At 40.7% G+C, this 23,381-nt stretch overlaps 2 protein-coding genes across 4 annotated transcripts in view; one reads left to right on the forward strand and one right to left on the reverse strand.

Annotated features, from left to right (window-relative positions):
• The first annotated feature begins 3,011 nt into the window (after positions 1-3,011).
• trpm5 (transient receptor potential cation channel, subfamily M, member 5) lies at positions 3,012-22,320 on the forward strand. Its single transcript, XM_061766294.1, has 24 exons — positions 3,012-3,191; positions 3,266-3,446; positions 4,346-4,512; positions 4,619-4,796; positions 5,451-5,515; positions 7,616-7,801; positions 8,078-8,177; positions 8,256-8,374; positions 8,687-9,034; positions 9,932-10,075; positions 11,750-11,873; positions 12,011-12,156; positions 13,459-13,571; positions 13,657-13,758; positions 15,995-16,253; positions 16,763-16,881; positions 16,971-17,103; positions 17,987-18,161; positions 18,327-18,495; positions 18,634-18,812; positions 18,899-19,031; positions 21,757-21,829; positions 21,962-22,052; positions 22,168-22,320. Exons 1-24 carry the CDS (start codon positions 3,012-3,014, stop codon positions 22,221-22,223), a joined length of 3,540 nt encoding a protein of 1,179 aa, XP_061622278.1. The 3' UTR covers positions 22,224-22,320.
• Positions 9,323-23,381, reverse strand: part of traf6 (TNF receptor-associated factor 6) — a 33,552-nt gene continuing 19,493 nt past the window's right edge. Inside the window, exons 9-12 of one of the 3 annotated variants that reach the window (XR_009786453.1) lie at positions 20,389-20,498; positions 17,966-18,143; positions 9,882-10,139; positions 9,323-9,691 (exon numbers count right to left, since the gene is read on the reverse strand). The gene's annotated coding sequence lies outside the window, so the exon portion shown is untranslated. The remainder of the gene's footprint in view (positions 9,692-9,881; positions 10,140-17,965; positions 18,144-20,388; positions 20,499-23,381) is intronic. The other 2 variants (XR_009786454.1, XR_009786455.1) reach the window with 2 other exon arrangements.

A 23,381-nucleotide genomic window follows, 5' to 3' on the forward strand; every position in this document is an offset into this window, starting at 1 on the left:
AGCTCGCTGAGCTGAGGTCTCCCGAGGTAGGCTGTGGACTTGCTGAGATGCCATGTGAGATCATGCATAAAGGCAGTTTGCACTCGTAACAGTGTCTAAACTTTTGCAAAATATTTTGCTGCTCAACAGTTGCTTCACAGTGCTGATGGGTAACAACCATGAACGTACTGCAAAAGCAACTCGATACCTTTTAAAGGAAAATAAATAAACATCTTTCAGATGTATAATAAATAGCAGAATGGCCAAGTCAGTCACCTGATCTCAGTGCAATACAGGGTATGGTTTCTACTTACGCAAAACCAAAGTAAAAGCAGCAAAAACACAAATAAGCAGTAACTGAAGGTTGCTGCAATTAGAAGGCCTATGAAAGCGTCCGATAGGAGGCAACTTAATTTGATTTTGTCCTTGGCCTCCAAGTCTTGTAACTGGCTGAGCAGTATGCAAATGAATGGTGTTGGTGGTATTGTTGCAGTGATAGATCCATACCACTTCCTGGTAGGCAAAGTGTCTGACTCAAGCCTTGTTAGGTAAACCTCTAGGCCTTCTCAGGTGTGTTTAAGCAGGAAAGGATCATTCAGTGATGCTCGGCAGACAAGACAATTTTCTGGTAAGTAGATCAGCTACTGTTGAAGTCTTGTTGTCTTGTTATCAGAAAAATATTTTCACATAGTACTATGTACCATGTATCTCATGTCAGTAAAATTTTCAAAAATAATAGTGAGATGGAAAATCTGATAACAAAAGAAAATGTATGTACAACATTGTATATGTCTATTTATTGACCTGTACTCCATCACAATGAGAGCTGTGTATACTATTTTTGTTATTGCAATTACATGAGAGAATCAAAAATATAAGAAACAACTTTCAGTATGATGCAGTACAGCGCTAAAAAATATAGGACTGCCAAATACAACCACAATAATAAACAACAAATTAATATCTCTCTGAGAATGTCAATCAATTGAAGTATCCTTTCAGTGCAGAATATTTCATCAAGCTTTTGTCTTGAGCATTATATTGTGCTAGGGGTCAGTGACATATCCAGTTAGAATTAGTAAATTGTCAAAATTCATGGACATGAATAGTTGAGGAAGTATTATTCCACTAATAGATATTTTAAATGTTGAGGAAGAGAGGTGTGTATGGATGGTGCTTAGTCCCCTATGACTGCATGCAAATCAGATCATTTGCATGTCCAATGGTCTGATCCTTCCTAACTCCAACCTGTAGTCAAATACCAGCTCCCACAACAATCAGCATCCATACATTAAAACAGATGACTAAACACAAATCGACTCACGCCCTTTATGTAACCACAAGCTCATTCGTACTCACTGATTAAGAGTATTTTAATCATTTTTACAAGATATGTAAATAAGACTCATCTAATGTTTATTTTGATTAAATGAAACAATCGGAACTACTGAGACAGTGAGTGTTAATTTGAAACGAGACATAACTTCATAAAACGACTGAACAAAACCATCTTTGTGAATTGATCATAAGCAATTGGATTTATACACTGTTGGCATCCAACAGTGAGCTGTGAGGCTTTGTGAATTTCAAGTTCAAACATAAGCTAAGAGCCACTTTGCATACGGAGCGAGGATGGAAATTATGCCAGTTTTGCATTGACCACAAGTGCCTCTAAGAATGTTTTATTATGTGAAAAGGGTGATGAATGAGTCATAATTGGGTTAGAGACAAGTGCACAGAATATTGGCACGTTTGCTTGTTTGTAGGCGCTACAGCCGAAGACAAAATGCCTGCGATGTGGGGACAAACTGCAATGGTCAGAGGAGCCCCAGTGAGTCCAGCTTTTGATCTATCTATCTATCTATCTATCTATCTATCTATCTATCTATCTATCTATCTATCTATCTATCTATCTATCTATCTATCTATCTATCTGTCTATCTGTCTATCTGTCTGTCTGTCTGTCTAGTCTTTTTTTAATTTGACAAAGATAAATGAACTGGAATTTATTTTTTTGTCTCATAGTTGAGAGGTTCTGGGTTTGAATCTCATGATGAGGAAGAGTGATATATAAAACTAATGGATGGCTAATACCAATTAAGGAAGTCATTAAACGCCATGGCGAAACGGTGGTTAGTGCATCCGCCTCATAGTTCTGAAGTCCCGGGTTCAAATCCGGCCTTCCTGTGTGGAGTTTGCATGTTCTTCCCGTGCCTGCGTGGGTTTTCTCCGGGTGCACCGTTTTCCTCCCACATTCCAAAAACATGCATGGTAGGTTAAAGACTCTAAATTGTCCGTCGGTGTGAATGTGAGTGTGAATGGACGTTTGTTTCTATGTGCCCTGTGATTGACTGGCGACCAGTTCAGGGTGTACACCGCCTCATGCCTGAAGTCAGCTCGGATAGGCGCCATCACACCCAGAGGATAAGCGGTTCAGAGACTGCATGGATGGCTTAAAATCCATGCCAAAGTTTCTGTGCCTTTTATGAATGTACTGTATGTTAAATACTAATAACTTGGAAGTAATATCATCAAAAAGGGCTAAATCATTTAAAATAACTTGTCCTTATATCTGTATTTCCATCACACAGTTTGAACTATCATTGTAGAGCATCTATTTATCATACCATGTGATTAATGGGGTCCACTCAGCATCCATTGCAACCTGTTGCTGATCCCTGAAGGGGGATCCCTCCATCTGTGTCCCTTCTCAATGTTTCTTCCTTTTTATTTAAAAAAAAAAAATATATATATATATATTGAACCCTAAATAGGTTTTCTGTTTTTCCCTGGCGCTATGGAGTTTTAAACCTGGGGATGTCATTGATCTCTGTGAACTGTGGGCTTGTGAAGCCCTTTGAGATTTTTCTGTAATAATAAACTTGACTTGGCACTATGCTGCTCAACTCATTGGCCATCACATGGAATCTTCATACCTCTGAAATTATACGGCATTTGTTTAGAGTTTAACTGTTAACATATGTCGTTATATTACTTAGGTTTTAACAATCGATTTTTTTAAAGACGGATGGATGTTGAAACATTGGCTTTTCATATCCAGTGTCCTCCAGAGCTGTTCATGCTGCTCTACAGAGGATGAGACATTGCAGAATATAAGTAGAGAGCAGAAGAATAGCAGAATGAAGAATCACTGGCCAGCTGGAAAAGTGGGGGACATTGACTTCATTGGGGCCTCCAAAACAAAAGGAAAGGTGGAGAACATAATACAAGATCACACAGTCAGGGGACTAGAAGGATGCTTTATACTCTTTTACTTTTATTCCAGTTTATGAGGGTGCAGAGCAATACTGAACCAGGGCACATCTTCCAGATGCTGACAGAGGAGTGGGGACTAGCTCCTCCACACCTGGTAGTTGCTCTAGTGGGAGGAGATGAGCTGGCTCAAATGAAACCTTGGCTCAGGGACACAGTCAGAAAAGGTCTTGTGAAAGCTGCACAAAGCACAGGTATGAGACACAGCCAAACAATCGTTGTGGAGGCACCAGACTGATACATACTGTAATAAATGAGTGACTTCATCACAGTTACTCTGAAAATAATTGATTTGCATTCCACACTCACATCTGCAATATAGAGAACACATGCACATCTGATGAGATCCAACACTGACAATATTGGTGCAAACAAATGAGGGCAAACAATACAACATATATTACATGCGTATGTACTGTATGTGTGAGAGTGTGTACAGTGGAACCTCAATAGAATGGACTGAGGGGCTCGTCCGATATAGCCGATTGTCCGTTACATTGAAGCACTTTTTTTGGGAGGCCATATGCACCCATATTACTGTACAGTACAATTTTTCTTTTTTTTTTCTTTTTTTGTGGCCTAAAACACCCAGTAAGTACAAAGTTATGATAAATAGAATTTTTTTTTTATCCAAACTTACCACGCCGGTGTGCTTGCTCATCGTGACATTATTGACGTACAATACTCATCATGAGCCGTGAGGAATTAGTTTGCTTCCCAGGTCCAAATCCATTGCCAAAGGCGAACGGCTTTATACAGAAAATAAAAAACAGTTACTGTATTACAAATAGCATGTTCCAGACTCCAAAGACTTGGGTTTTGTATTCCTCAGAGCCATGCCGCTCTCTCTCGCTCTATGCACAATCGGCAATAGATAGAACCACCGTTACATGGCCACCACGTCAATGCCCCACATTCAACATGGCCACCACGCAGGCCTGGGAGGCACGTCTTTTGGAATTGGATCAAGTCATATTGTATATCTGTGACCCCAAAGCACATCAGTCGCATATATGTGTGTATGTATGCATGTGTGTGTGTGTGTGTTAACTTAGGCATTCATACAGTATGCAACATCCTTGCTATGCTCCAGGGGCATGGATTTTGACTAATGGCCTTCGATTCGGCATCACCAAGCACCTGGGTCAAGCTGTACGAGATCACTCCTTGGCTAGCACTTCTGCAAAAGTTCGTGTCGTGGCCATTGGCATCGCACCCTGGAACATGATCCACAACCGAGAGGCACTACTCAGCGCCAAGGTATCTAAGTGTACACAAACAACATATAGCTGGAAAAAAAAGCAACAGGACATACATACTGACATACTAACATGATGATTTTATGTAATGTGTATTTATCTTTAAGTTGGGTGTGCCAGCAGTATACAAGCCACAGGACTTGCCGCATGGTTCAGTTTATTCCCTGGATAGCCACCACTCCTACTTTGTACTAGTGGAGGATGATCCAAACAGACCTGGAGCCACTAGTGAAATGAGAGTAAAGCTGCTCAAGCACATCTCTCTTCAGCGCACAGGCTATGGAGGTAAAGACATGGAAGGCAAAACATATACAAACAAATACACATTAACAATGTCTTATTTGTACTGGTAAAAGAGTAAACCAATTGGTCGTTCATTATTAAGTGAAATGTCTCATTTTCTCGTGTATTCATAATTGCTCTTTAAGCAAGCAAAAATATATTTTATCCTTATACTTGATTATTCCAATAGAATTGTCAGTAGAATACTCGATTACTTATTGCAGCACAAGTGGATGCAAATTCTTAATTGTGACACGTCTATTTAATGTAATTTCAGAAATAAAGTGAGGAAAAAATAAGTCATAGCATAGCATTTTTATAGAATAACTGAAAACCTACTATCAATCGGTTTTGAAAGGGCAATAAACTATGCGGTGTAGAAAATGGATGGATGAATGTATTAAAATTTTATTTGTTGGTAAAATGACTCGAAACTCAAAGTGTAAAACTCGGGACTTGTCTGTCTCGACTTGCGACTTGACTCAGGACTTGAGGGCAAATACTTGAGACTTGTGACTTTCAAAGCAATGACTTGGTCCCGCCTCGTGTAAAAGCCCTGTAAACGTTGCCTCATAACAACATTAAATCTTAAAATACTGTACATATGCAGTCTGAAGGTGTTCATCATTTGTTGTGTGAATCCTGAATGTTTTAAAGGTGCAGGAAGTTTTGAGATCCCTGTTCTATGTCTATTGGTCCATGGCGAACCTCGGATCCTAAAGGTTGGTCTCATTGGACTAAGAGGGCCTTGTTTTTGGCTTTAAATTTTTTTATTTGTGATCACTTAATTGTGCCAAATCTGGCTCTTAATAGTGGCTGAGTATCTGAGAATTAGCCTCTGACTCATATTTTGGTTGTGCCAAAGTTGCAGGCCACAGCAGACTGAGAAACATATTACTGTATTTCTTTTCATTCTTTTGATGTAATCTCTTGGGCCAGAAAATGCCACCAAGGTATATGCATATACAACCCGAATTCCAATGAAGTTGGGACGTTGTGTTAAACATAAATTAAAACAGAATACAATGATTTGTCAATCATGTTCAACCTATATTTAATTGAATACACTACAAAGACAACATACTTAATGTTCAAACTAATAAACTTGATTGTTTTCAGCAAATAATCATTAACTTAGAATTTTATGGCTGCAACACATTCCAAAAAAGCTGGGACAGTATCACGTTTACCACTGTGTTACATCATCTTTTCTTTTAACAACATTCAATAAACGTTTGGGAACTGAGGGCACGAATTGTTGAAGCTTTGTAGGTGGAATTCTTTCGCACTCTTGTTTGATGTACAGCTTCAGCTGTTCAACAGTCCGGGGTCTCCGTTGTCATAGTTTACGCTTCATAATGTGCCACACATTTTCAATGGAAGACAGGTCTGGACTGCAGGCAGGCCAGTCCAGTACCTGCACTCTTTTACTACAAAGCCATGCTTTTGTAACACGTGCAGAATGTGGTTTGGCATTGTCTTGCTGAAATAAGCAGGGGCGTCCATGAAAAAGACGTTGCTTGGATGGCAGCATATGTTTCTCCAAAACCTGTATGTACCTTTCAGCATTAATGGTGCCTTCACAGATGTGTAAGTTACCCATGCCATTGGCACTAACACAGCCCCATACCATCACAGATGCTGGCTTTAGAACTTTGCCTCCATAACAGTCCGGATGGTTCTTTTCCTCTTTGGCCCGGAAGACACGACGTCCACAATTTCCAAAAACAATTTGAAATGTGGACTCATCGTACCACAGAACACTTTTCCACTTTGCATCAGTCCATCTTAGATGAGCTCGGGCCCAGAGAAGCCGGCGGCGTTTCTGGGTGTTGTTGATAAATGGCTTTTGCTTTGCATAGTAGAGTTTCAAGATGCACTTACGGATGTAGCGCCGAACTGTATTTACTGACATTGGTTTTCTGGAGCCGGCACGGTGGACGACTGGTTAGCACATCTGCCTCACAGTTCTGTGTACCGGGGTTCAAATCACTATGCCGCCTGTGTGGAGTTTCCATGTTCTCCCCGTGCCTGGGTGAGTTTTCTCCAGGCACTCCGGTTTCCTCCCACATCCCAAAAACATGCGTGGTAGGTTGATTTAAGACTCTAAATTGCCTGTAGGTGTGAATGTGAGTGTGAATGGTTGTTTGTTTCTATGTGCCCTCCGATTGGCTGGCGACCGGTTCAGGGTGTAGCCCGCCTCCTGTCCGAAGATAGCTTGGATAGGCCCCAGCATCCCGTGACCCTAGTGAGGATGAGCGGTAAAGTGAATGGATGGATGGAAGCCCATGTTCACTTGTTCACAAAGAGGTGAACCGCGCCCCATCTTTGCTTGTGAATGACTGAGCAATTCAGGGAAGCTCTTTTTAGACCCAATCATGGCACCCACCTGTTCCCAATTAGCCTGTTTACCTGTGGGATGTTCCAAGCAGGTGTTTGATGAGCATTCCTCAACTTTCTCAGTCTTTTTTGCCACCTGTCCCAGCTTTTTTGGAACATGTTGCAGCCATAAAATTCTAAGTTAATGATTATTTGCTAAAAACAATAAAGTTTATCAGTTTGAACATTAAATATCCTGTCTTTGTAGTGTATTCAATTAAATATAGGTTGAAAATGATTTGCAAATCATTGTATTCTGTTTTTATTTATGTTTAACACAACGTCCCAACTTCATTGGAATTGGGGTTGTACATGCAGCCATAAATTAGGAGGTTAAATAATTGGACTCAGGCCATAAATTCTGCCTGAAATCATATTTGCTTTTTGGGGGGCTAACCAAGACGTGGGCTACATGTGTATCAATAATTTGTCCTTTTCTGCAGCGGATGTGTAAAGCCATTGGCAATTCGACACCATGGCTTATTCTAGCAGGCTCAGGAGGAGTAGCTGACATCCTCGTCACACTCATGAACAGGGGCTGCTGGGATACAGACAGTGTTTATGAGCTGCTGCTGGACACCTTTCCGAACGCCTGCCACAGCACGGCCATAAGAAACTGGGTCAAGCTGGTGAGGGTGATGTGTTGATCATGGAAGCAGGCTTACAGTTATGTATGTCAAGAGGCATGAACTTTCCCTGCAAAATAGGACAGACGGGAAAGAGAGCAGCTAAAATGGGATTTCCTTCATTCAAATTTGTACATAATGGCCCAATTATGAATAATGAGGAAAATATTATAAATAATTATTTTGTTGGAAAGGGTCATGAAACATTTATTACTGGAAATTATCTACTGAGATATTAAAAATACTGTATTTAATATGTGTGTATCGTATACCAATCAGATCCAGAAAATACTGGATCATGGGCATCTCCTCACTGTCCATGACCCTGAACAAGAGAGCTCTGAGCTGGACACAGTCATCCTCAAAGCTCTCGTCAAAGGTAAAGCAGATTAATAGCCATTCACAGGTTATATGACAGCATTGATATTTTGTGTGCGTGTATGTGTGGGTGTGTCAGCTTGTAAGAGTCAAAGTCAGGAAGCCCAAGACTTTCTTGATGAGTTGAAGTTGGCTGTGGCGTGGAACCGAGTGGATATTGCCAAGAGTGACATCTTCAGTGGAGATGTTCAGTGGAAGGTGAGAGAGTTACTGGGCATAACAATACCCAATTTGACTTTGCAAAACAAAGGCCTTAATTGTCCTTAAAATTTACATGCAATCCTTAAATCCAGAGTATTTGACATATGTGTAAATAGTGTTGCATTTTAGTATAACAGAGTGAATGAGAGGTCTTAAATTTGGTCAAAGTAGGTCGTAAAAAGTGTTATGTTTTGCTTCCTTAAACCTGCTAAGTTTATGGTTTCCTAATATTTGTCATCAATGTTATGTAGGAGTTACAAATTAATGATCACATTTTGGATCACTTCACCTCCAACATGGTCCGTGCAGGCATGCGACCTTGAAGAAGTGATGATGGATGCACTTATCAATGACAAACCAGATTTTGTACGCCTGTTTGTCGACAACGGTGTTAACCTGGGCGAGTTCCTCACCTACGGACGTCTACAAGAGCTTTACTGGTCCGTGTCGGAGAAGAGTCTCCTGCATAACCTACTTCTCAAAAAATATGAGGAGAAGCAGCGTCTGCTTGGTACTGCAAGGGCACCTGGGCCTCCAGGGCAGCACACATCTGAGCAGGGGGAACGGAAGCCTCGTTTCACTCTTTATGAGGTTGCCAAAGTGCTCAAAGACTTTCTTCATGACTCCTGCAAAGGCTTTTACCAAAAGAGTCCTACAGTGAGTGATACACTTTATTTTAAAGATAAGCACTGCAAAAATGCTACAATGCACAAAAAGATAAAATAATTTTGTATACAATGCAGACGCAAAGAACATGATTATGCTCTTCCATATCTTTGCAAGAATCATTGACCACTATGAAATCAAAATAATCATGCAATGATTTTTATTCAGCTAATTTTTCTTCATGCATGCGTGATAATACACCCACCAGCCACAGCAGAAGGCTCATTTATCTCTCCTGCATCTCCACAACACCATATTGTGTGTGACATTACACACTAAAAATTACAACCATAAAAACCAGGAAATATTAAAACTTATATAGTAATAAAAATGTCCGGGGGCACGGTAGATGACTGGTTCGCACTTCCGCCTCACAGTTCCATGGACCCGGGTTCAAATCCGGCCTCGCCTTTGTGAAGTTTGCATGTTCTCCCCGTGCCTGGGTGGGTTTTCTCCGGGCACTTCGGTTTCCTCCCACATCACAAAAACATGCACGGTAAGTTGATTGAAGACTCTAAATTGCCCGTAGGTGGGAATGTGAGTGGTTGTTTGTTTGTCTGTGCCCTGCGATGGGCTGGCGACCAGTTCATGGTGGAACCTGCCTCTCGCTCGAAGATAGCTGGGATAGGCTCCAGCACGCCCGCGACACTAGTGAGGATAAGCGGTACGGAAGATGAATAATAAAAATTTTTGAATAATCCAACACAGTACATGTCAAAGGTAAAATATTTCTCATGAAATGACATGCCTATGTTGTAGTTTGTGAGTTTATAATACAGATGTATTAATGTGGCTTGTGGTTAAATACTAGTATTGAAAATAAAATGTGATTCTATACCTTGTCATGTTAGCAGCATGCACTACAACGGGGTTGTCTTTGCACTCCAGGAAAAGCCAGCAAAGGGTCGACTATTCCACAGCCAGAAGAACCTGGCTGAATTGGAAGAACGTTGCCAACATCCTTGGAGGGATCTTTTCCTCTGGGCCGTCCTTCAGAACCGACAGCAGATGGCTAACTACTTTTGGGCCATGGTTTGTCTGGTCATTTCATTTCCATCACAATATGGTGTGGTTCATTCTGCATGTATACATGTGCCTGGCAATGAACAACAACAAGAAAACAGCTAATAGAATTGAGATAATCTTATCTGCATAGAGGAAGTGTTCTGGGACAGCTGAAGCAACTTCATCTTTGTCACGGACTGGGGTGAACGTAAAAGCTTTTATACCTCCAGCAACAATGCTCAAATAAAGGTCATGCTTCAGAGTTATTGTTCTCAAGGAGAAACGTTACCTGACCTGGGAGTTAAGATTTATGAATAAGGTAGTTTAAATGAGCGGCACGGTGACCGACTGGTTAGAGCGTCAGCCTCACAGTTCTGAGGACCCGGCTTCAATCCCCCGCCCCGCCTGTGTGGAGTTTGCATGTTCTCCCCGTGCCTGCGTGGGTTTTCTCCGGGCACTCCGGTTTCCTCCCACATCCCAAAAACATGCATTAATTGGAGACTCTAAAATTGCCCTTAGGTGTGACTGTGAGTGCGAATGGTTGTTTGTTTCTATGTGCCCTGCGATTGGCTGGCAACCAGTTCAGGGTGTACCCCGCCTCCTGCCCGATGACAGCTGGGATAGGCTCCAGCACGCCCGTGACCCTAGTGAGGAGAAGCGGCTCAGAAAATGGATGGATAGTTTAAATGACACCAGTAGAACTACTTCATTTTCTGATTCTTTTAAAGGAAGCTTTGATTTTTTTACTTCCCTTCCATGGACTGAGCGAACCAATTACTGCAATCCCTTAAGTGGACACCCCTGTGTGCTCCTTCCCTGCGTTTATTTCAAACATGATCAGACGTTATGATAATTTCATTCAAAGTGTCAGCGTTCCGCCATCACTAATGGTCATATCATTGACATACTGGCACAATTCTGACTGTTTGAAGTGTTTCTCGTGTTGCAAGCTTCAATATAATGTAATTATCTATGCATCATGCAAATACAGTATCTCATATATGTGCATGCGTAATGTGAGCCAACGTCTCACATTACATGAAATGTGAAAATGGGCTCTGGGTCAGTGTCCTCCTCCAAATTTCGTGTGAATCAGCCCTGTGTAGCATATTCATGATCCTGCTATAACACCCGAACAATAAGACGCATGTAAAAACAGAACCTCTATTCGGGAGTTCAAAGAAATTTCCAATAATGTCCAAACAAGCAACAGAATGGGCTCATATAAAATTCATTTGCGATGTTAGAGTTTATTTTGGCTCACTTGTTCCCACAATTATTATCCTCTCTCACTGATGCAGGGTTGATAAAGAATACATGTGAATCAATTTTATTTTATAACGCCTTTAAATACTCAAACCCAGGCTGTGGCCTTTTTATGTAGAGTTTTCATGTTCCCATTGTGTTGTGTACTGTATGTTCAATGAAATACACTAAATTGACAGTAAATGAGTGTGAATGTTTATTTTGGGTTTTGTTGCATTTCCAATTGCAAAAGTACCATGGGGCACCAGTTAATAGTAAGTGATTCATAACGTACCACTTTCAGCCAGCCTTTTAGGGTACCAACCACCATTGTACGGTTTCTTTAGCATGGGTTCTATAATAAATAGATAAGTACATGTGGACTCTCAGGCATTTCTTTTTTGTTCAGTTTTCTAAGATTCAAAAATGTTATTCATATTTATTGAATTTGTTCAGGGCCCTGAGGCAGTAGCAGCAGCATTGGCAGGGTGTAAGATTCTGAAAGAGATGGCAAGACTCGAGTCTGAGGCTGAGTCAGCCCGTAGCATGAAGGAGGCCAAATATGAACAGTTTGCCCTTGGTGAGTACTTCCTCTGCTATCAAGTTGACTATGGGATCAGAATAAGAATGTTGAACCATGCAAAAGACACTGATGTATTTTTACTTTTCTGACCTCAGAAAATGGACATTATTCATGTACTCCCTGTGTTATAACAGATGTGTTTGGAGAGTGTTACTCCAACAGTGAAGACAGGGCGTATGCATTGTTAGTAAGGAGAACACAGTGTTGGAGCAAATCTACGGTCCTCAACCTGGCAACTGAGGCTGATGCCAAGTCCTTCTTTGCTCACGATGGAGTTCAGGTAATAAAACAATTTCGCTTCAGTTGGATTTTTTTTTCTTCTTCTTCTCTGTGTAATTCTTTTTTCGCTAGAAATCAAAATTAATTTGATTGTACTTGGTACTTTAAGTCAATTACTTGCACGGTTCTTTTTTTTAATTGTTGTCTGCAATGTTTTATTCAAATAACATCCAAAATGTCATTTAAGTATTAAATAATAGTTATTGTCAGATGTAAAATTCAGCGAGCAGTGCAGAAATCTAGTGGTTAGCATGCCTGCCTCATAGGTTTGGGGTTCAAATACCAGCTTCAGCTTTACTGTATGGTAGTGTCATGTTCCTCCTGTATTCCAAAAATGTCCCCATTAGGTTAATTGAAGAATTTTCAGTTATTGTATATTGTCCACGGGTGTGAATGTGAGAGTAAATGGTTGGTTGTCTATATGAGACGTGCAATTGGCTGGCGATCAGGGTGTACCTCTCATCCAAAGTCAACTGGGATAGGCTCCAGCTCACCCGTGATCCTAATGATGACCAGTGGTGTAGAAAATGGGTAGCTGGATGGAGGGAACTTTCAACTTGCCCTTCAGAGAAAATAGGTATTTTACTTTCACAATACACCATGAATCTACTAAATATAAATCTACTAAATATTTGCTGTTTTGACCTGATACAAGGTGCCCATGTCAAAGGAGCAGGTGCTCATTTCAGTAATTACACTGCATTAGCACAGCTATGAAGTGGGTAGTGGTCCACAGAACTTGTGGTAGAATTTGATTCATGGCGAAAATTATCTTTTTTTTTTTAAACTAGGTTAAATTTCCATGCATGGACACTGCAATCTGACTACGAGGCAGATATTTATTATGGCTTGTACTGCCCCCTTGTGGGATGATTCACATGTACCTAGTTTAGCCTTGAACGTCGGATGAAAAATGATGAAAACCTTTATCCATCCATCCATTTTCTGAGTTCTCCTCACTAGGGTCGCGGGCGTGCTGGAGCCTATCCCAGCTGTCATCGGGCAGGAGGCGGGTTACACCCTGAACTGGTTGCCAGCCAATCGCAGGGGACATACAAACAAACAACCATCCGCAGTCACATTCACACCTACGGGCAATTTAGAGTCTCCAATTAATGCATGTTTTTGGGAGGAAACCGGAGTGCCCGGAGAAAACCCACGCAGGCACGGGGAGAACATGCAAACTCCACACAGGCGGGGCCGGGGATTGAACCCCGGTCCTCAGAACTGTGAGGCTGACGCTCTAACCAGTCGTCCACCGTCCCGCCAGAAAACCTTTATTTATTATTTAGTTATTTTTCAGGCTCTCTTGACAAAGATCTGGTGGGGAGCAATGACGACAGACACCGCCATCTCCAAGCTTGTTGTGTCTTTCTTCTGCCCACCTCTCATTTGGACTAACCTTATGAAGTTCTGGTGAGATTATTTTATTTGTATTTAATACAATTTTGTGTTCTGCGATAAGTGTTTTATGTGTCCTATTACTGTGAATGTTCTTTAGTGATGAGGAGATGGATAATCAGAACAGTGAGGAACCGTTTGTGGAGCTGGACAGTTTGGACACGGAGAAGGTTTTACTGTTAAGAGATGAAGATGGCCCACTGTAAGTTTGTAGTGATGCTGTTTCTCATAACATAAAATAAGATGTTCTTGTGCACATTTTTTAAATATAATAATACACAATTCAGGATGAAGTCAGAAATTGTTTAAAACTTTAGAAGAAATAACACTTTTAGCAAAATAAGAATTAATTAATAATTGAATATTGGAAACAACATCCAATATGGTTCAGTGCCATTAAAATAAATAAATAAATACAGTATATTGTTGAATTAATACCTTTCTAACACTGTAGATCAAAACTGAGCGGTATTATCTTTGTAAAGGCAAAATCTTTGATACAGCACTTGGATTTGATCACATTGGATTGTATAGCATCGTTGTGTCAAATGTATAGTACATGGAGGTAAAACTATTTTAAAAAAACATTGACTGATATAGCATTTCAAGCATCCTCTGCTTTATACCCTATACCAGTGTTCCGAACCTTTTTTGCACCGCGGAGCGGTTTAGAGTAGGCATTTTTTCTCACGGACCGGCGGTCAAGGCGTGGCATACATATATATCATTCATAACTGAATCGGTTTATGAAATAATTGGTTCTTTGAGCTTGCCGCCGTTAGCGAGTTGGCTGGGAGCGGAAACGGAATTGCTGCAGCGTTCTGTGCAGTCTTGACGTGTCAATAGCGATGCACAGCTGTTGCGGTGGAGGAGATCAGGTTAATTTTCAAAATAAAATACATTTGACACGTGGAACGCAACACAACGAAAATGATATAAATTGGTCATTCTTTCTATACGGCCCGGTAACAAATGCCTCATGGACCAGTACCAGCCCACGGACCGGGGGTTGGGGACCTATACAACGTAATTCTTTTTGCATTATAGAGAAGGAAACCTATCCCAGCTAGAGCCTATCATAGCTGATATTGGGCAAGAGGGAGGGTAAACCATCCACACGGACACACATTTCATTGTATCTGCAAAAGCTTTGTTTCTGCATTCCATCCACACGGAGCTGGTGTTTTGGAAGCCCGAACTCAATCATTTTTAAAACCAGGTCCCACAGTAAATACATAAATACATTTCAAAAAGCTGCCCTCACATTTCCTCGTGTACAACGCATACCCATCTTTCCTGAAATGCCAACACGGCTGTGCCAGTTATCACGTGACTGTGCGTGAAGACTGCAAACATTAACAACCACAGATATGAATAGGTAGGTACGACACACCCCTTTGATGTGTGCCGACCGCGAACCTAAGATAGGGAGGTCATAGTTGTCAGCGCATGTGTGCGGATGGCAAGAAAACCAAAAGACCAAGCATGCCCGTACCTTGTGCTGCATACGTTGTGTACAAGTTGTACAACGGCATGCAATTACAACAAGGGAACTAGGAGTAACCTTTCATGAAATAAAAATTTAAAAAATGTGCTTTTTTTTTTTTTTTTTTTACAAATGTTATGTATTAATAGCACACACTTTCCCGTTGACAAAAAAAAAGTCAACCTCATGAAAATCAGTTGAGAAATTAGCAAGTTACCGTCGACCTCCACGACATGGCCACCATGTAGTCACGTCAGTTAGCCGGGCTGCTCCAGCACGGGGGCATATCCGGTGTTCATATCTATGTTAAAAACAACAACGGTGAATTACACACGTTGCATTGGTGCTGCAGAAATTCCTGAGCATGACATGGCTTTTCCAAGCAAAATCTCCACAAAAATCCAGTACACACAAATGTCTCCTCTGTTCTTCGATTTGCATTCACCACCATTGCTGTGAGTTTGCAGCACCTTACAGGTCTGTAAGGTCTAATACTGTACATGATTTTGGAATGGAGGAGGCTATATCAGGAGGAAGACCCATTAAAAAAAAAATCCATGCAATCCCCACACATAAATGTCCAAGTTTCGAAACCATAACGTGACTGCGAGACAGATGTGGTTAGTTTGTTAGAGCTCTCAATGCCACGAGGCACATTAGGCCGCAATTGCGATTTCTGTAATCTGTAGTGTTTTAGCCCAACCCCAGCACCTAGTATTCCTAGGTGGTCTCCCATCCAAGTTCTAACCAGGACCAACGCTACTTAGTTTCCCAGACCGGACGAGATCTGGCCGCATGTGGGGATGGAGCCCGTTTAGATGTGGTTGCTACATGTTTCACTGTGCCGCTCCTCTGGTCATACAGTATGATGACCAAAAATGCATTTAGGGGAATGACTTGGTGTTTGCGTCATAAAATCTAAGCTGTCCTCTCATTTTTGTTTTGCTTTAAGGGACTCTTTACCTGGTGCCCCAGCAGATCAGAGCTGTGCATCAGTGTGGTGGCGTTTCTTAATTCGTCGCTGGCGTCGCTTCTGGAGTGCTCCTGTCACTGTGTTCCTTGGTAACGTCATCATGTATTTTGCCTTCCTCTTCCTTTTCACCTACGTGCTCCTGCTGGACTTTCTTCCACCACCCCCCATTGGTCCTGGAGCCCCAGAGATAATGCTCTACTTCTGGGTTTTCACTTTGGTGCTGGAAGAACTTCGACAGGTGACTCTCACAGTATTAGATGCCACTTCTCGTTAAGTACAACTTCACGCATAAATGTACTTTTAGATTGTTAATAGTGCTTGTTGCATACTGTATATAATTGAAATTACATGGTTTGACACATACCACTTGCTAATTTTGCCTTATTTGCCTTTCTCTATGATTGTTTGACACTAACTGAATCTTTGCTATATGATATGATGTTCTAAAACAGTCTTATTCTCATTCCAATGTAATTATGGGCTGACCAAAACATGAATCAGTTTGACACCAACTAGTTTAAGCATCTTGGATAAGACGTCCTCAATGAGTCTACATTGACAAAGTGAAATAATGCCTAATATTTTGAAGACAATTAGGTGAAAATTATTGTGACAAGGTGCAAGTATAATGCTTTTGATCAAAGACAATACTGTCAACTCCAGAACATATTTAAGTCTGCGTTTTGTTTTACTATTGTAATTTTAGCTTCGTTCAAAAAAAAAAAAAAAAAGTGTACTGTGTTGCAGAGCTTCTTTTCAGATGAAGAGATGAACATCTTAAAGAAGTTCAAGCTCTATGTGGAGGACAACTGGAACAAGTGTGACATGGTTGCTATTTCACTATTTGTCATTGGGGTTTCATGCCGGTAAATAACAGAACATATACTTTTTGTGATTTAAAAATAAATAAATGACTAATTGTGTGTTTTGAGTAAAAAGTTTGTTTGGATGGCAGGATGGTTGATGACACCTATGAGGCAGGAAGGAGTGTTCTGGCAATAGACTTCATGGTATTCACACTGCGATTGATCCACATCTTTGCCATTCATAAGCAGTTGGGGCCGAAGATCATCATTGTGGAGAGAATGGTGACCAAAAGCAATCATATGCAAACATCTAACCTCGTGATACTTGCTATTTCTTTTATATTTGCTTTCACTGCTAGTTGAACCTGTAGAATCTGCATTGCATGACATTGAGGGATGTTCTTGTATTTTTAATTCATTGATTCACACTTTGAGAGAACAGCTTGGGGCAGGCCCTTTTCTATGCACAAAAGCAGACTTTGGTATGAAGAAACTTAGCTGGCAAACACAAACGTTCTGCTCCACAATTCTGAGTTTCTGGGTTCAAAGCTGGGCTCTGGCCTTCCTGTGTTGAGTTTGCATGTTCAACCAGTGCTCGTGTGGATTTTCTACAGTTACTCTGGCATTGCTCCCACATTACCAAAAAAAAAAAAAAAGAAATGTTAGGGTAATTGAAGACTAAAATGCCCATAGGTGTGAATGTGATTTGGTATGATTGTTTGTCAATGCATGCCCTGCGATTCACTGGCGACCAGTCCAAGGCACTTCTCGCCTCTTCCCCAATGTCAGCCTGGATAGGATACTGGGTACCCTAATGAGAAACTGGAGCCTATCCCTGCTGACTTCAGGCGGAAGGTGGACTGCACCCTGGACTGGTCGCCAGGCAGTCGCAGCGCACATATTGAGACAGACAACCATTCAATCTCACATACACACAGGAGTGGGAACTGAACCCAAGCTGCCTGCATCAAATTCAGGCAAATGTACTGTAGCGCTACACCATCAGTGACCATTTCTGAGTGTGACACATTCAAGTGTTTCACCACTGAAACCATAAAATGATTTATTAAATGTTTATTTTTTTACTTATTCAATTCGTCTTACTTAATGTTGTGAATGATAAAAAAAGAAGTGAAAGACTTACCTATAGTGGTTTTCTTTACAGATGAAGGATGTCTTTTTCTTCCTCTTCTTCCTGAGTGTGTGGCTCATTGCATACGGGGTGGCTACCCAGGCTCTTCTGCACCCTAATGACCACCGGATCGACTGGGTGTTTCGCAGAGCCTTGTATCGTCCCTACCTGCACATTTTTGGCCAGATTCCTTTAGAGGAAATAGATGGTAAATGACTGCAGGATGAATCAATAGTCATGATGATGAGACGTAATGAAACATTTTAGCTTTAAACTGTCATATGACATATTTTGTGTTTTTCATTTAAGCAGTTGGAGTTGGCCTGGATTCAATAAGCTACAATTAAGTCAATTTGTTTCTTTCATGATACAGCTGCTCGGATGACTGAAATGAATTGCACCAATGAATCAGAGGAAATTATCAAGGGCCTACGGCTACCATGTCCTAATGTCTATGCCAACTGGCTCGTGATTCTCCTTCTGGTCATCTTCCTTCTTGTGACCAATGTTCTTCTGCTCAACCTACTTATTGCCATGTTTAGGTCAGAACTTCAAAAACATTGTGGACATTTTTTGCTGAATGTTTGTATGCAGGTGGCTTCAAGAACAACTCTAGGAAGCAGACGCCCTTGTTTTGTTGTTACTTCTAATATAAACTGTTTCTGTTTTATGGTGTGTAGCTACACATTCCAGGTTGTACAGGGCAACACTGACATTTTCTGGAAGTTCCAAAGGTACAACCTGATTGTTGAGTATCACAGCCGCCCAGCCCTGGCTCCACCTTTCATTATCATCAGCCACCTCTCTCAGCTCCTCCTTAGTCTCGTCAAGCAGCCTGAGTCCAAGCAGGAGCATCTTGGTACGATCATTTCAAAAATCATTCGTAAAATTTTAATTTCGTTTGAAACTCAGACTGAGGCTGAGCTTTCTTGTGTGTTATACTAGAGCGAGAGCTACCAGCTGGGCTTGACCAGAGGCTGATAACATGGGAGACTGTACAGAAAGAAAACTACCTGGCCAAACTTGCGCGCCAACAATGGGAGAGCAGCGAGGAGCGACTCAGGAGTACATCATCAAAGTAGGTGTTCTTTTCCTGTTACTGACCAAGTAAACTGACCAAGTAACTATAATTGCATGACATCTATAGCTAGGTATGTTTCTACTATATCCGATTGGAATGGTCAACCCTATGTTGATTTTCACCACAGGGTTGAATAGGGGATGGTGACAGTTGCACCAACCACTAGAAGACCCAATGTAACCTGTCAAAACACAGTTGGCTTTAAATGGCACAGTTTCTATTGCTCCCATTTTATTTCCTTTGTTGGAGAAGTGTTGCTTCTCAGCTTCTAATGGACTCTAGTGTGTCTATTGCCACACTACCACTACCGTAAGTACCATATACACTACAGTACTTAAACTGTATAGGTATAGTTGTCTAGATCACTACCAGAGGTTTATGCAAAGGTGCCCCAAAGTAACAGAGTTTGTTTTTACCAAAACCATGGTTTTTGTTTCTGTAATGGTTAATACATTTGTGGAAGTCTTTAACCAAAATAATATTTTATAGTTATTTCCTTTGCATTCCTGGCGAGAAAACATTTTTTAGTAGTTGAATGTTAGGGTTTGTTCATTTCTGACTTCTCTGAGGAGCCCAGTGGGTTAGCTAAATTTGTATTGTACAGTGTGTGTGTGTATATATGTATATATATATAAATATATATATATATATATATAATATATATATATATATATATAAATATATATATATTTATATATATATATATATATATATATATATATATATATATATATATATATATATATATAGGCGGCACGGTGGACAACTGGTTAGAGCGTCAGCCTCACAGTTCTGAGGAGCAGGGTTCAATCCCCGGCCCCACCAGTGTTGAGTTTGCATGTTCTCCCCGTGCCTGCGTGCGTTTCCTCCCACATCCCAAAACATGCACGTTAATTGAACACTCTAAATTGCCCGTAGGTGTGAATGGTTGGTTGTTTGTATGTGCCCTGCGATTGGCTGGCAACCAGTTCAGGGTGTACCCCGCCTCCTGCCCAATGACAGCTGGGATAGACTCCAGCACGCCCGCGACCCTAGTGAGGAGAAGCGGCTCAGAAAATGGATATGTATATGTATATGTATATATATATATATATATATATATATATATACTGTGTGTATATGTGTGCAAGGCCGGCCCGCCCATAGGGCAGGGTTAGCAAATGCTAAGGGTGCCGCGGCCTCAATGGGGCACCAAAAATTGGGTGAATTGTTATATTGTTTTTAATTTACAGTGGAGGGGGGGGAATTCTCCTTCAATACAATTATAATAAAATGAGAATGAAATTAATATAAATAATTAAATAAAAGAAGAGGAGCAAGGTGAACTATGGACAGTACTGTGGAATCAGCTCACCTCGAGGCTCTTTCTCCCGTTTTCCCGACAATGTGCAGAACGATGCATTCAAAGCCCCTCAGAATGAACAGCACTAAGCACAACAGAACACTTCTTGCTCTCACAACCCCCTCCAACAGCAACACACAATAAACACACATAACAGTTCGTTACAATATTAAAGAGCAATAAGAACATGTAAATACATTAATTATTTAATGTTAAACTAAAAAGTTAAAACAACGGTGACAGCCTCATTTGTTGTGGAGAAAATTATAAAATGGATAAATCTGAGAATACAGATGCCAACGCACGGCGGATGACTGGTTAGTACATCTGCCTCACAGTTCTGAGGTTGCGGGTTCAAATCCGGCCTCGTTTGCGTGGGTTTTCTCCAGGTACTCCGGTTTCCTCCCACATCCCCAAAACATGCGTGGTAGGTTGATTGAGGACTCTAAATTGTCCGTAGGTGTGAATGTGAGTGTGAATGGTTGTTTACATGTGTCGTACGATTGGCTGGCGACCAGTTCAGGGTGTACCCCGGCTCTTGCCCAGAGTCAGCTGGGATAGGCTCCAGCACCCCCGCAATCCTAGTGAGGATAAGTGGTACGGAAAATGAATAAATGAATGCCAATGCACTTAAAGCACCTCATTGCTAGAGACAAAGGTAAGGAATGAAACTTCTTGATGGACTGTCAAACTACTGAATGCTAATATAAAATGAGACAAAAGGAAAATGTTGCTTGGTTGTTGAGTAAAGTAGAGATGAAATCTGCCGTCCCTCAATCAATCTCTTTCAAGTGGGGAAACTGCACATAATTGCAATAACTTGACAACTAACTTTTAACAACATAGATTCAAATTTCAAGAAATGCCCAATAATTATTATTACAAATGATCCTAGCAAATACTTCCTCCTCTGGCTGATTGGTGTACTGCTGGCTGTCTGTTGGGGTAGTGATGTGACCCCAGAGAACTCTTGAAACGTCAAAACAACCAAAACTGTCCAGACCACAGGGAAGAAAAAAAAAAAAGAGGCAAAATGGGAGAAAGAGAGGTCAAGATGTTGCTACTTTTGCTTTGTCGCATTAGGTGTCGCAACAGCAAGTTACTCACAAGATTTGTTTGGCAGTGACAATACAGTCATGACATGAAGAAAATGTTCCATTTTATATTTTGAATTGTGTGGCATGTTATAAATTAAAGGCAATGTTAAAAACTATTGCTATTCAACTTTTTTGTAAGCGTATGTAAATCGTTGATGGAGGGGGGCACCATATGAAATCTCACCTAGGGCACCACATTGACGTGGGTCGGCCCTGTGTGTGTGTATGTATACCATACTGTACATACATATTAATTATTTGGGTTTGTTTATTTGCTGTCTAGGGTTGAGAATATGCTCAGGATTATCAGTGGGGTTAAGGACCAAGACAAACGACTGGCATCCATGGAGGCTCAAGTATGCCCAAACAACTCAGTAGCTTCCGTTTGACATACATATTTACAGTATTCTTATCTCATATAAAAATCTATTTTGTATGTAACCTGTCAGAGAGTGGTACCTACCCACATCATTTGGATTTGTGTCTAGGTTAGATACTGTGGCGAGGTGTTGTCCTGGATGGCAGAATGCTTTGCTCTGAGCACACTAAAATGTGGGAAAGAGGCTCCAACTGCACCAAGTAAATCAAGTGGCAATCAAAATTACAATCTGTAAAACTGATTATACCACTACACATACTCAATGTAGCATTTTATGTGAATTAATGGGCCACAAAATGGCATTGTCTTTGGCAGGCTGCAAGGGGAGCAATGATGCCCATCAAAGTCAACTGAAGAAAGAAACCAAATGAGCAAAAGGTTACAATGACAAATCAAGAAAATAAACCAATAGCCTAATAGTAAGTAGTGATGATAAGAAATTATGACCATATTTTTCTATATTCTTGAAGATGATGTACTATAAGTATACTATAAGTGACAAATTGATACTGACTTTGTTTGAAATTACTCATTTGTGTAGTAAAGTGTTAAATCATAATATTGTCACCTGAGATGCCTGCCTGTCGTAGAGGAAGGTAAACTAAGGTCATGATAAAACAAATGGGTCCGAAAGGGTCTGCCAAGTGCATTCGATGTTAACTCATAAATTCATTCATATTCTTCACTATATAGATAGATGGATAGATAGAGAGATAGAAACTGAGAATATTTGTAGTACCATTTTTTATTTTGTTCATCCATAAATCCATGGTCCACTGATAGCAATCACGGTGTGTGTGTAAAACTACCCCATATAAATATATTTTAAAAATTGTCAAAATGTCATACAATAACATGTTTTAAATGTTTTACTTGCATGTGTGCAATGTATTTACTCAAAATGTCGTAACAGCCTGCCCTGCGACTGACTGGCAACTATTCCAGTCAGCTGGGATAGGCTACTGCTCTCTGTGACCCTGAACAGGATAGGCGGTATAGAAAATGGTTGGATGGATTGCTAACAGCCTCGTAGAACTAAGTTGACATTTTGAACAATTCTGCAATGATTTTGCAAACAAAGTGCTGATGAACACCAATGGGTAAGGTACTAAACACTAGTATCAAGTTCAAAAGTTCATGAACTAGTTCATATTTTGGGTAAACGTGAACGGAACTTTGTTCATTTCTGCCTGATGAACGTAATTGAGAACGCGCTCATTCTGGCGCCTGTGAACGGTTTTCTAATCTCAGTTCATGTTCGCTAAAATAAAAATGTTTTGTTATGATAGTCAGCCACCGCTGCGAGGAATGCAAAGTTTAATGTCCTTTCACCATCATTCCTGTCATATTGTATTGCATGTTTTTGTTTGCACATTAAGGACAAAAGTCCTCTTTTTGTTTTAGTTCCTCATTTTTTAAAAAGATCATATAGGCAACATGTTTTTGAGATTGTAAGATGAAAGCTGCACCTGGAGGACTGAATGTATAGCATCAATGGAAAAGTATTTTTAGGGTAATAATCCACCAGC

This window comes from Phyllopteryx taeniolatus, chromosome 2 (assembly GCF_024500385.1).
Source record: "Phyllopteryx taeniolatus isolate TA_2022b chromosome 2, UOR_Ptae_1.2, whole genome shotgun sequence".
NCBI classification, from domain to species: Eukaryota; Metazoa; Chordata; class Actinopteri; order Syngnathiformes; family Syngnathidae; genus Phyllopteryx; species Phyllopteryx taeniolatus.